The following is a 12,475-nucleotide window of genomic DNA, read 5'->3' as shown; positions in this document are numbered from 1 at the left end:
CTCTCCCACCCTACAGTGAATCGGAGACAGTTCTTGCAGGAGATTGCTCAGCTTTAGGGAGCCCCTAAGTGGTAATTTCTCAGCTCTTGGCATCATAATTCTGTGGATCCCTGTGATGCCTTTCATCCAAAGACCTTTTCACCTTACGATGTTATCTGATCCCAGCCTGGACAGTGCAGTGACCCCTGTTATTACATCTACCTCATAGTGCCATGAACATTGAGGTCTGGATAGAGAGGAGGGCAGTGGGATCTGGAACGGCTTCAGGGCTTTGCAGACCTGTCTCCTGGGTGGGAGATCAACAGACTTTTCTGGTGCGTGAAGGGCTGAGCCTGGGTTTGCTGGAGTCTGAACTGTTTTGGACTGTAACTTGAGTGCCTGAGTGTGAGGATGGATAGTTGCTGGGCCACAGTGGTTAGTGGGGTCAGGCCCAGTGCTGAAATTATGCACTCGTCCACCCTCCCACTCCCCGCAACTTGTTCTCCAAGCTCTAGCTGCCATTCCTCCAATCAGTCACCAAGTACAGGCCCAAGTCACCATTTGTCTCCTGGAGTGGGTTTAGAGATGAGCATTTGAGTTGAGGAAGGGATGTCTCTTTGTGCCATGATCGATGGTGGCAGGACTTTTCACATCAGGTCTAGAGGAGAGAGCCCAGAGTTGGCAGGACCAGATCTGGCCAAGGAAAATCCCTGAGAGGCCATTTTTAATTTCAATATAACCTGGAACATTGAGATATCAGAGACTGTTAAAAATGAGAAAGGGAAGCAAGTTCCCCTCCCTGGAGGGAAGTGAGCAGAGGAGGGTGACTGCTGGATGAAGTGTCATGGATGAAGCAGGTGTTAGGGCTTTCTGGCTGATGTGCCTGGCCCGACGTATGGTCTTCCCAGCCTTTGTGCCCTAGGTGGATGGAGTCCAGTGGCTTCCTGAGGTTTCAGAGTCTTCCAGCTTGAGAGAAAGTTTTCTAAGTGTCTGTAAGGAAGACCAGCCCGACCCTGTCTCTCTTCCTTGGCCCAAGTAGAGGTCATAAGGTGGCTGTGAGACTGATTGGAAGTTTTTTTTTTAGTCTTCATTTAATTTTATTTAAACAAAAACAGGAAAAGCCAGTGATGGAGGAACCTCAGCCAGTTACTTGTCACCTATTTTTCTGTCCTGGTCCTACTTTTATCTCACATTCCCTTTTGTCTTTTCTCCCTTCCTTCCTCCCTTCCTTCCTGGCGTCTCTCTATCCTCCTCTCTCTCCTTCTTCTTTCCCTCTTTCTTATTCCTTTTATCTGCAGTTGTACAAGTACTATCACCTGTGGATGGATTCATATTGTTAAGACAAAAGTAATAGCAGTATATTGAAATCCCTCTTGATCACCTTCCCTTTTAACTTCCAGTCTCCTCCCTAGATGTGATAACTGTTTTTACCTTGGCATCCATTCAGAATACACACACACACACACACACACACACACACACACACACACACACACACATTTCTATTTGTTCTGCAATTTGCTTATTCATTTTAAAAACTTGTGTCAACAATATTTTCTTGCCAAGTCATATAGCGCCTCTCCAGTCTTACTGACAGCCCATGCTATTCCACAATGTAGCTAGCAATAGAAGATTTGCTTAACCCATTTTGTATTCATGGATATTTCCATTGTTTCCAATATTTCCTTGTTTTAAATAATGCTGTGGTATCAGCAGGCATGTGAATTTTTGTTTATGATAGTTGTCTGGAATGAAAGTTGCTAGGTTGAAGGACATGCACATTGAAATCCAATAGATGTTGCCAAAAACTACCCTCCAGCCGTCCTCCCTCCAACATGGTGTGTACAACAGCATCCTTTTCCCACACGTTTACTGACATCTGACTCCTTCCTGTGGTGAGTGCTCGCCAAGACCCACCTGGGCTGCCTGGTGCAGCAGTGAGCTCCCCAGCACCAGAAGGACTGCAGCTGGGGGCACTGCAGCAGGGGCCCTTGGTGGGGGTACAGTGGCTGTACTGGCTGAGATCCCTTCCAGCCAGAGACTGTGGGAGTCTGAGTGGCTGAAATGATCAAAGGAGCATCTTGGCACCTCTGCTCCCATTTTTGCCCAACAAGGAGCAGAGGTGAGATTGTTCCTACCATTATTTCCTTAGGTCAGCTGAAGCTGTCGATTGATGCGCAGGATGGGATTCTGCTGCTCCATGGTGAGTATGGCTGTGTGTAGGTTCTAAGGATGGGTGGCCATTCCCTTCCATCTTGGAATCAGGGGTGGGGTGTGATACTTCTGTGGGCCAAGGCTTCTGTTGTCTTCCTGTAATAGCCTGCAAGCAGTGGGTATTCACTTGGGCTGTTTCTACTGCCCCAGGCCTGCTTCTGCCTCTGATGTGTCCTCCACTGGCTGGGTTTGTCTTTGGCCACCTCCACACCATCTTTGGCCTCAGTGGGGCAGACCATTACAGTTTAAGACCACAGTCAGGATCAAGTTTTGAGAAAAAGACCCTTTGAATCTGAGCCCTGGCTCTGATGCTTTCTTATGGAGTGGCCTTGAGCAAGTTCAAGTTTTTCTTGTGTCCAAAAGCAGTGATCATAGTATTTGTTTTATGGGTTATTAGAATTAAATGAGTAAATATTATAGTAAATTGCTTACAGTGCCCACCATGTAGGAAACCTTGAATGACTGTTAAAGATAGAAAACTCTCATTCCAAAATAATGAGTAAACATTGACTCTTTGTTAGGGGCTGGGGACACAGAAGTACCTGTCCCTGTCTGGATGGTGTTTATGGGATACCAGGGAAGACATGACAAAGGGAGTGATTTTCACATTCCATCCTGAAGGAGGAGAACAGGTTGAGCCAGGAAGAAGTGAACTGGGTAGCTGGGTGTTTCACACACACAGAGCAGCAGGTCCTAGGGCCTGGGGGTTGGAGAGGGCAGGATACATCTGAAGAGCTGTCCAGTGTGACTGGGACATAGCCCAGGAGAAGATTTCGATCTTTTATCAGTCAACCTACCTGCCTATTTATCCCTCCACCGAGCACATAGTTACCAAGCTTCAGTCGTAGTCCCTAGCACCTAGACAATCCTGTTCAACCTGGGAGGCTCTGCCCTTCTCTCCAGCCTCCTAGTTCTTGTCGCCAAAAAGACATCCACATCCCTTGTTATTGTACCCCCTTTCATAGGTCCTACTTGGCTAGCCCCTATGCCTTTGTACACATTATTCCCTATGTTGGGGATTATTATGCTTTGAACTCCTTTTGAAAAATACATCTTTCTTTCTCCTTTTCTCTGAATTGACAAGAAATCTTCCCATCTTAATCATCATTAAGATTAGGAAGGAAGGTTCATTTTGCCTTGCCATCTCCTCCAGGGATCAAGTCCCCACCCTCTTCCCACCTGCCTGGGCTTTTATGTATCCTCATCACAGCCTGATTCTGATGTACCGCCCTGTGTCTGGTCCCTCCACCAAACTGGGAGACACAAACAGTGCCTGCCTCACTGTCAATAGTGCCTGGATCCTGCCTTCAGCAGCTATGTCCTGAAGGGCAGGATGCATGCAGGAACAGTAGCTAGGATACCAGGGTGAACAGACCAGCAGGCGCCGGGGATCCTGCTGTCCTGGGCCTGGGGGGGCCAGGGGGAAGTTCCCAAGGATCAGCAGAGGGATGTTCTTTGCCTGTCAGGCCTGACTCCAGCTGTGCAAACAGTTTTTGCAGAATACATCTTGGCATCCACCACTTCATTTGTCCTGCACAGTTTGCTTTGGCTCCACCCCAGTTGCAGGCCCTTCAGCCCTTGCAGCCCATGCCTTCTTCCTTTGGCTTCCCAGGCCTCCTGCCTCAGACCAGGAGCTCTGTCCATTTCAGCCCCGGAGGCCCAGTCATAATCCAACACAAAAGAAGATGGAGAAGAGGCTTTAGGTCTGCAAGATCTGTGGTTGATTTCTACAGACCTTGGGCAAATGGACTATGGTTTCTTTCATCGTTTAAATTTTATTTTTTAAGGATTAATTTGGTTTATTTGAAAGGCAGAATGATAAAGAGAGAGAGACGGGGAGAAAAAAATCTTCTATCTGCTTGTTAACTGCTCCACAGATGGTCTTAGCAGCCCAGAACGCCATCCATGTCTCTCACAGGGATCCAAGTACTCAGGCCATCCTCCACTGCCCTTTCAGGCACATTAACAGGGAGCCAGAGTGGAAGCGGAGCTGCTGGGACACAAACCAGTGCTCTGATATGGGACAATGGCATCTCAGGTGCCCCAGAGCGCCAGCTGTGGCACACTTGCCCTCAGGGCTAGACCTGCACCTAACTTACATCTACTATTTACCCTTATTCTTCACTTTTTTAGATAACCATTTGTCTGGCACTCTTAAACACTGTCAAACACCACCTAATGTACGTAGCACAATTACTGTGCATACACATTATTATTATTATTATTATTATTATTTAGTGTCCATCAGCCACAGCTAGTCTGCTAGTTTACAGGAATCCTCTAGCTTCACTCTTCATTCCCAGGAGGCAGGCTTGTGTGATGTAAGGAGCACTGGACTGGGAGTCCAGAGACATGAATCCCAATTCTACTCTCATTACCATTGCATGGTATTTATGGGCTTCGGCTTGGAGCTGCATTTTCCCTATTTAGTGAGGGGTTGGACTTGATACATTTTAAGTTTCTTTTTGGCTGAAAGAGTCTTAAGAATTGAATACCCTCTATAAGGCCTTTGGGAGGCTGCTACCAGGGTGTAGGAGGAATGTATAAAGGGGTTAAGCAGTGACCAGTAGTGGTTATGCACATCAAGCAAGGGCTCTACTGCTCACAGGCATGCCTTGTCTTTCTTTCCAGATCTGTTAATTAGTGTGAGTGTGTGTTTCCCCCTTACCTACCCTAATATTCCAATTCTCTTTTTAGTCATGGAAGCCAAAGGCCTGATGAGCAAAGAGCCTGGTGTCTGCGATCCCTATGTGAAGGTATCCGTCGGGGATGGAGGTGTGGTGAGGGCTATCGAGGCATCACCTTGCTGGGTTGAGTTCCAAGGTTTCCCCAGCATACTTGTGGGCCTAGGCATGCCCAAGCTGGTGGCTGACATCCCATTCATTTAGCTTGTAGGCATTTATTAAGCAAAGTGATGAGATCCTAGGCTGGGCAAAACTCTGTGCCAAATCTCAGTGTGGTCCTTAGGACTTCCTGCAAGAGCTAGAATCCTAAGAGTGAGCTTGGTTACACATGTCGGTGGGCACAGTGTATATGTGGGTGACTCGACCACAGGGAATCCCAAGGCCTCTTGTGACAAGCAACATTTTTCTTATTCCCATCAACAGCAGAGATGGGATGGCCAGGCAGGGCAATCGTTGCTAAGGGATGGAAGAACCCTCTGCTTAGGGCCCAGGCCCTGAAGCCAGGGACCCTGCAGTGGCAAGCATTTATTCCAGTGCCAGGCTCCACAGGCCAGGAGCCTGGCAGCTGGTGTGCCAGCGACAGGCCCTATGCCCACCTCTGCATCATTCCTGAGGCCTGCAGTCTGCTCAGAGGCCCCTGGGTACAGGACTGGGGCTGGAGGCCGGGGAAGAGCAGCATGGGTAAGAGTGTGGGCTTGTAGCCTCAGCAGGTGGCTGACCTGGTTCTTCATGGGAAGGGATCCCTCAGCAGCTGTTGGGAACTTAGACGAGAGAAGGCTTTGGTTTTGAGGGAAACCTCTGTGTTGAGGGGAAGAGTTGTACCCATCCCTGGCTGGGCCCAGGCTACCTTTCTGGTGTCAACCCCCGAGAGGCCGTGTGCTGGCATTTTGACCCTACTTCCTCTGGTCTTAGGCTCCTTATTCCTTCCCAGTGTGTGACCAGGGCCTCCACACCATCCTCTGAAGAGGCTGGTTTGCAGGACGCTGAGGAGTTGTGCGGTCAGCAGCTGGGCTTGGGTGATCTCATGGTTGTGAGATCAGCTAACACTTACTTTTCCCAATTCAAGATTTCTTTGATCCCTGAAGACAACCGAAGGCGCCGTCAAAAGACACAGACCATTCCTGACTGCAGGGACCCGGCTTTCCATGAGCACTTTTTCTTGTAAGAGTCTGGTGCAGCTGGGTCCTAGAGGAGCGAGGAGTGAGGAGGATGTAGGGAACATGGTGGAGGAGAAGGGAGAAAGGGAGAGAGAAGGGAGGAGAATGGAGAAGGGAGAGGGAGGAGGGAGAAGGGAGACGGGAGAGGGAGAATGGAGGAGGAAGGAAAGGGGAGGGAGAGGGGAGAGGAAGAAGGGGAGAAGGCAGAGGAAGGTGAGAGAAAGAAGGGAGGAGAATGGAGGAAGAAGAAGGGAGAGGGAGGAGAGAAGGGAGGATGAGGAAGGAGGAGGGAGAAGGAGGAAGGGAGGAGAGGGAAAGGGGGGGACAGAAAGCGGGGCAGGGGGGAGGGAGGAGGAAGAGCCTCTTCAGAAACAGTTCTGATGGCCAATCCTACAATTGCATCTAGGCAGTGCAACAGCCCCTTCTAAAGGCCATCTTTGTCTTATGCCCTGTGCCCTTGCATCCCTGGCACAGGCTTGCTGTGATAAAGTCTCATTTGGCTGCTTCTCCTTACTAGGGAAAGCCCCAGGAAAGAGTGGGGAGTGTCCCACCATGCTCCAGGGCCTAGTTCTTTACTTCAGAGATAGGAATTTTCCAAGCGCAAGGAAGTTTGGCCTCCCTGTCCCCCTTTTTATTTCAACTTGCTAACCTCCCTGAGCCTTGGCTTCCTTATTTGTCAAACGGGGCTAATAATAGTACTAGCCTGAGACAGTGATGAGGTGTGACCAGGACTTGGTAGCACAGAGCCTGGCAGGCCGCTCGTTATTGTTGCTGTTAGGATTATTTCTCACATCTCTGAACTCTGGGGCCAGCAGGAAGGTGGTGAACATTTTGTCTTTCCTCGTGAGTGAGAAGCCATCACAATATCTTGGTGTTGGTTGTTTTTGCTTATTGTGGAAAATAGACGAGCAAGAAAGAATATAGAAAGCACTCAGTTGTGTTAGTTGGGCAGAAATGTCCCACTGGGTGTCTTTTCCGACCATTAGCTGATGTGACAATGGAGGTTTTTCTGTGAGTGGGAGGTGCATTTATAAGGGCCAGGTGTTTTAAAGAAGTGTGGGGAAACTTCTCCTAGTCCCTGATCAGGCAGCCTTGCCTCTGTTGCATGCCTGTGGTCATCTCCCTTGCTGTTTGCACTGTAACTTATTTGCCCAGCTGTTTAGGTGCCTTCCAGATGTTTGCAAGTGTGACTGACTCCCTGGGCCTGGCCTGGAGCTGGGTCCTCCTGACATTCTTCTTCACTTCACACAGCCCTGTCCATGAGGAGGATGAACAGAAGCGGCTGCTGGTCACTGTGTGGAACAGGGCTGGGAGCTCCAGGTAAGGGGCACTGCTGAGCAGACGGGGCAGTGGGTGGCAGGCAGGGAGCCAGTAGGCAGCCAGGGCTCCATTAATGCCCGCTGGATAGATGAACTGTACTGGCTACAGCCAGTTACAGAGGCTGCCACTCCCAAGTCCCTCGTCACCTTAGGTGATGCCAAAGACAGCGGTACCGACGAGTGGTTGTTGAGTATTCCATGTCAGCCGATTCGACTGACACATGTATCTGCTCTCACGATGTTCGCCAGTCAGGTGGGGATGCCAGGCGCTGCATGGAGATAAATGAAGTTATAATACGCACATACCCAGTGCCACAAGACTCTGAGCATGGTGGAAAATTGGTCTGTTTCTCTTCTTCTCTGCTGTACCTGGCACCTCACACGCAGCTGCGTGAAGAAAGGACTGACATGAGTAACAAGGACCGTGTGGGAGGAGGGAGTGCTTGGTGCGGGTTGGGCTTGCCAAGGAGGGCTTCATGGAGAAAGCCCAATTTGTGCCTTGGAAAGAGAGTACAAATAAAGAGAGGAGGTTGGAAAGGATAGTGTAGCAGGGCACAGCAGGAGCAAAGCAAGGAGGCAGGGTTGTGTATGGCAGACCCAAGCTGCCCTAAGGAGGTAGAGAAATCTTCTATGGGGGAGTTCACGTAGGCTGATCTTGTGGACAGCCCAGAGCCCAGGAGGCCTAGGAAGGCAGGCATGATCGTTAGCCATGACACTAAACATGGAGTAGGGGGAGCGGGGTTGAGGAGGATAGCGTGAGGATGGGCTGCAAAGCAAAGTGGCTGGATGTTAAGTGGTTGCTGTGGCCCACCGAACACCAGCAGAGACCCCATGGCCAGTGATATTGATCCAGCCGTCGCAGAACCAAGCGTGGTTGATGGTGGTCAGCTCACCACCTGGAAAACGTTTTTTTGAATGAATGCTTTTGAGCAGGCTAAATTTTATGGTTTGGTGCGCTTTTCAAACTTGAATCCCACTCACCTTTCCAAATGAAGGGCTTTTCCTTTAATAGAGTAGCCTCATCACAGAGTTGGTACTCACAGTGTACCCAAGCATTCACCCGCTATTTCCGGGGTGCTGATGTAGAAACAACTTTTTGGGGCCTGGGAACACGTGGGGCCCATCAAAGATTGTCCTGTTCCCTAGCAGATCAGATAGAGAGAGACTTGAGAGTGAGGTAGAAGAAGAGGGGGCTATCATGTTAATAAACCCACCATTTGCTGGATGCTGGTTTTGAGCCAGGGATTCATCAATTCATTCATCATCTCATTCAATACTTAAAATTAAGAGTGTGGTTTTTGTCCTAAGTTTTCAGAAGTGGTAGCTGAAGAATGGTAAATGTCACCCAGGCTGTTTCCAGCAGAGCCAGGTTGGGGGTCAAGGCAGTTGGACTCCAGAGGGTGCTGTCTTATGGGTGCACAAGCTAAAACATAGAAGAAAAAAACAGCAGGGTAGTAAGGGCAGCAGCAGGAAGAGAGTGAAGTGTCTGCAAGGTCAATACTGTGCTAGAGGGCCAAGGGCAAGGTCGGTAAGGGCAGAGCAGGGCAGGAGGAGATTGAAGTGTCTGCAAGGTCAATACTGTGCTAGAGGGCCAAGGGCAAGGTCGGAGCTGGCCAGAGATGAGATGGAAGGGTTGGGGAACCAAATCAGATGATTCTGTATATTCTCTCTGGGATATGGGTTTTCTCCTTGTGAGAAACACAGGTTCCTGGGTGCTGAGTTACACTGACTGAGTTTGCATAGTCAGAGCCTAGGGATCTATGCTGTGGGGCTGCCCCTCTTGCAGCTGGGTTGGGGTTGGAGGAGCTATTAGCTGTTGGAAGATACCAAGGGTATTGAGTATGTCATTGGCAAGTACACAGTTCAGACTGATGAGTTTGGGAGGTCTTTGGGGTGTGTGTGTCTGGGGAGGGTGGGCAAGCATGAGAGATGGCTTGGGGATAGCAAGGAGAGAAACAGATTCAGGACAGACTTGGGAGATTAATTTAGCAGTACTGAGTGGTGATTTGGCTGTGGGAGCAGTAGGAAAAATCAAGGCTTACTCCTACGTGGCTGGTGATGGTCCTCTGTGAGATGGCATGTGTTGGAGGGGGAATCAGTGTGGGCTCAGCTATGGAGCAGGTGTCTGCAGAGCAGCCCCATTGCAGCTGAGCAGGAGGGCTTCCCTTCCTGGGGCCATGGGAGACATGCCCACAACAGCAGAGGGCGAGAATGCAAGCAGGCAGGACTGCCCAGGAAAAGCACTGATTGTCAAGGGCCAACGTCACAGAGCCTGTCACTGAAGGGTCAGGTGACAGCAGGTGTGTCCCTGGCAGACACAGCCACAGGCCCACTGGGTGGAAGCATGGCCTGTGGCAGATGCCGGAGGCAGACCCCAACCTGAGGGAGGAGTCAGCCTCATGGCGTGGGTGACCATCCCCTCTGCCAGAGCAGAGCAAGGGGGCAGAGCTACTGCCTGCCAGAGAAAGAGCCAGGAATGTGGGTCACGTTTTTGGAAAAGAAAGTGAAGCTGGGGAAAGTGAGTCAGCCCCCTGTGAGGTGGCATGACTGGGGCAGTGTCTCTACTTGTTGCCTATTTTGGGAAAGTGAGGTTCTTTATTAAACAAAACAGTCAAGTCCGTGGTCACAGTCCCAGCCCCAAGGCTCAGGAGGGACAGACCAGGCCCAAACTGGCCCGCCTTTGGAACAGATGGCCCTGCCTGGGGCTGTCAGCACTCAGGAGGCCGGCTCAGCCTCCAGTACTTTCTGCACACTTTCTCCTTCATCGACCCTTGTCTGAGCAAGTGGGTCTCTTTAGCTTGAGGGGGCAGACCTAGTGCCGGCAGGAAACCTGAGCTCTGCCAGATGTCAAATCAAGCTGTTCTCTGAAGGATGGACGTGAAGGATGGTTCTGGAAGGAAGGAAGAAAGAGCAGTTACTGAGCTATTATGTGTGCCAAATACTTTGCATGCATGATCTCATTTAATTTTCCTATCAGTGCTAGGGGGTGGGCATCAGTGTTGGCCTTCTCATCAGGGAAAAGAAATGGAGGCTTACGGAGGCTGCAGAACTTGCTTGAGGTTTCACACTAGCTTGTATTTGACAAGCACGCAGTGTGTGGTCATTCATCTCAGCTTGTGCTATGTGTCATTTGATTTCATCCTTGCAATGTGAAGTGAGTTTTACCACCGTTGCTCATTAACAGGTGGGGAAGCAGAGACAGAGAAGGTATGTTGACTTGCCAGAGTAACACAGCAAAAGGTTCAGTATGGCAAGATGTGGATCCAAGCTGCCTGGTGCCGAGTGTGTGCCCTCATTGCCTGTGACACTGGACTGTCTTGTGATTAGGGACTGTAAAGCCAACCCTTTCTGTGTCATGGCACTTGCCCTTCTGGCCTCAGGATACATCCAGCAGCATGTACAGCGCAGTTTTGAAGAAGTCCCCAGCCACCCACTCAGGTGGCGGTTGCTCCCTGCAAGTAGTAGAGACAGTCCTTGTGATGCCTCCAGTAACAGCGTGAGCTTGCACTAGGTAGATGAGTTGTTCCACAAGGGCATCCCCATGAGGGCTGGAAGGTTTCTGCCTAGCCTGGGGATCCCAGCAGGAGCTGAGGAGAACTGGGCCTCGGAGCAGGAGGGTCTGGCTTTGTGCTGAATTGGGTGCTTTCCCCACTCTGTGCTTCAGTTTCCTCAACTGCAAAGCATGGTGATCTTCAAAGTTTGTTTCAGCCTCAAGGCCCCAGGAGTTCAAAGCACTTTCACACTAAAGTAGACTTAGTTTTTACTTCCATTTACTTTGAGCTTTTTTGTTTTTAAAAGGCAGATTTACAGAGAGAAGCAAGACCAAGAGATGAAAAGGTTCATTTCCCAAATGGCCACAGTGGCCGGAGCTGGATTGACATGAAACCGGGAGCCTGGAGCCAGCAGCTATGAGCTTCTTCCATGCCTCCTATGTGGGGACAGGGCCCCAAGGCCTTGAACCATCCACCAGTGCTTCCCTAGTCCTTAGGCAGGGAGCTCAATTGGAAGTAGGGCACCCAGGATAGGAGCTCATATGGAGTGTCATCACTCACAGGCAGAGGATTAGCTTGTTGAGCCACTATGCTGTCCCCAGAGCTTTTTTGTATTTTATTTTGTTTTAAAAATAGTTATGTATTTGAGGGAGAGAGAGCGAGAGACTTCTGTTCACTGACTCACTCTGCAAATGGCTGTAGTAAATGGGGCAGGGCCAGACTGAATCCAGAACCTGGGACTCAATCCAGGTATCCCATGTGGGTAGCTGGGGTCTAGGTACTTAAGCCAGCACTTGCTACTTCCTAGGGTGTGCTTAGCAGGGAGCCGAGGTCAGCTGTAGCCAGGAATTGAACCCTCATGCTCCAATTTGGACATAGATGTTTTAAATATCAGGTCAGATACCCATTCTAGGAGCATAAAATTGTATGTTAATAGAAGTTACACTTACAGATGGTCATATAATTATGTGCCTTGTACTGTTGGGGCACTACGAGTATATTATCTCCTTTAATCTGCCTTAGAAGCAAGATCTCATGCCAAGAATAGTGGTCTAGTGTCAGAAAGCTTGTGACCAGTGCTGAGTACTGAGCCTAAGGCAAGAGGTGCAAGGGAAAACATATTCAATTTAATCCATAAAAGCAAAAATAAATTATGGGGTGGGTGTTGTGATGGGGTGTGTGAAGCTACCACCTGTGACGCTGGCATTCCATATGGGTGCTGGTTCATGTCCTTACTGCTCCATTTCCAATCCAGCTTCCTGCTCATGATCTGGGAAAAGCAACCAAAATTGGCCCCTGTGCTTTGGGCCCTTACCGTCTGTGTGGGAGACCCAATGAAGCGCCTGTCTCCTTTTGGGCCTGGCCCTGCTGGCAGCCATCTGGAAGTGAGCGAGCCGGTGGAAGATATCTCTGTGTCTCCTTCCGTTCTTTCTAGAATTCTGACTTTCACCACAAAGAAGTGATTTTTTTAAAAAGTGAAAAATAGAAATTGAATAGTGTTATCCTGTAGCAGAAGTCGTTTGAGCTCCTCAGAAAAGGAAAGCTCACTCCTTCAGAAGTTAAGCGTTTTCATCTTACAGAGGGTCTCCCACTCTGCTGCCATGCAAACTGAATCCTGCATCCTGTGTGTA

The 12,475-nt window shown here is 49.7% G+C and overlaps 1 protein-coding gene across 2 annotated transcripts in view; it reads left to right on the top strand.

The window, feature by feature from the left end:
• RGS3 (regulator of G protein signaling 3) overlaps positions 1–12,475 on the top strand; it is a 124,282-nt gene that overhangs the window by 19,388 nt on the left and 92,419 nt on the right. For both annotated transcript variants that reach the window (XM_040963876.1, XM_040963879.1), the window contains exons 2-5: positions 2,132–2,182; positions 4,891–4,949; positions 5,944–6,038; positions 7,286–7,354. In XM_040963876.1, coding sequence (XP_040819810.1) covers positions 2,132–2,182; positions 4,891–4,949; positions 5,944–6,038; positions 7,286–7,354 — 274 coding nt within the window. The remainder of the gene's footprint in view (positions 1–2,131; positions 2,183–4,890; positions 4,950–5,943; positions 6,039–7,285; positions 7,355–12,475) is intronic.

This window comes from Ochotona curzoniae, unplaced genomic scaffold (assembly GCF_017591425.1).
Source record: "Ochotona curzoniae isolate NIBS_2020 unplaced genomic scaffold, NIBS_Ocur_1.0 scaffold_3208, whole genome shotgun sequence".
NCBI classification, from domain to species: Eukaryota; Metazoa; Chordata; class Mammalia; order Lagomorpha; family Ochotonidae; genus Ochotona; species Ochotona curzoniae.
Note: the sequence above shows the minus strand (reverse complement) of the source record. Positions and strands in the feature narration are given on the sequence as shown.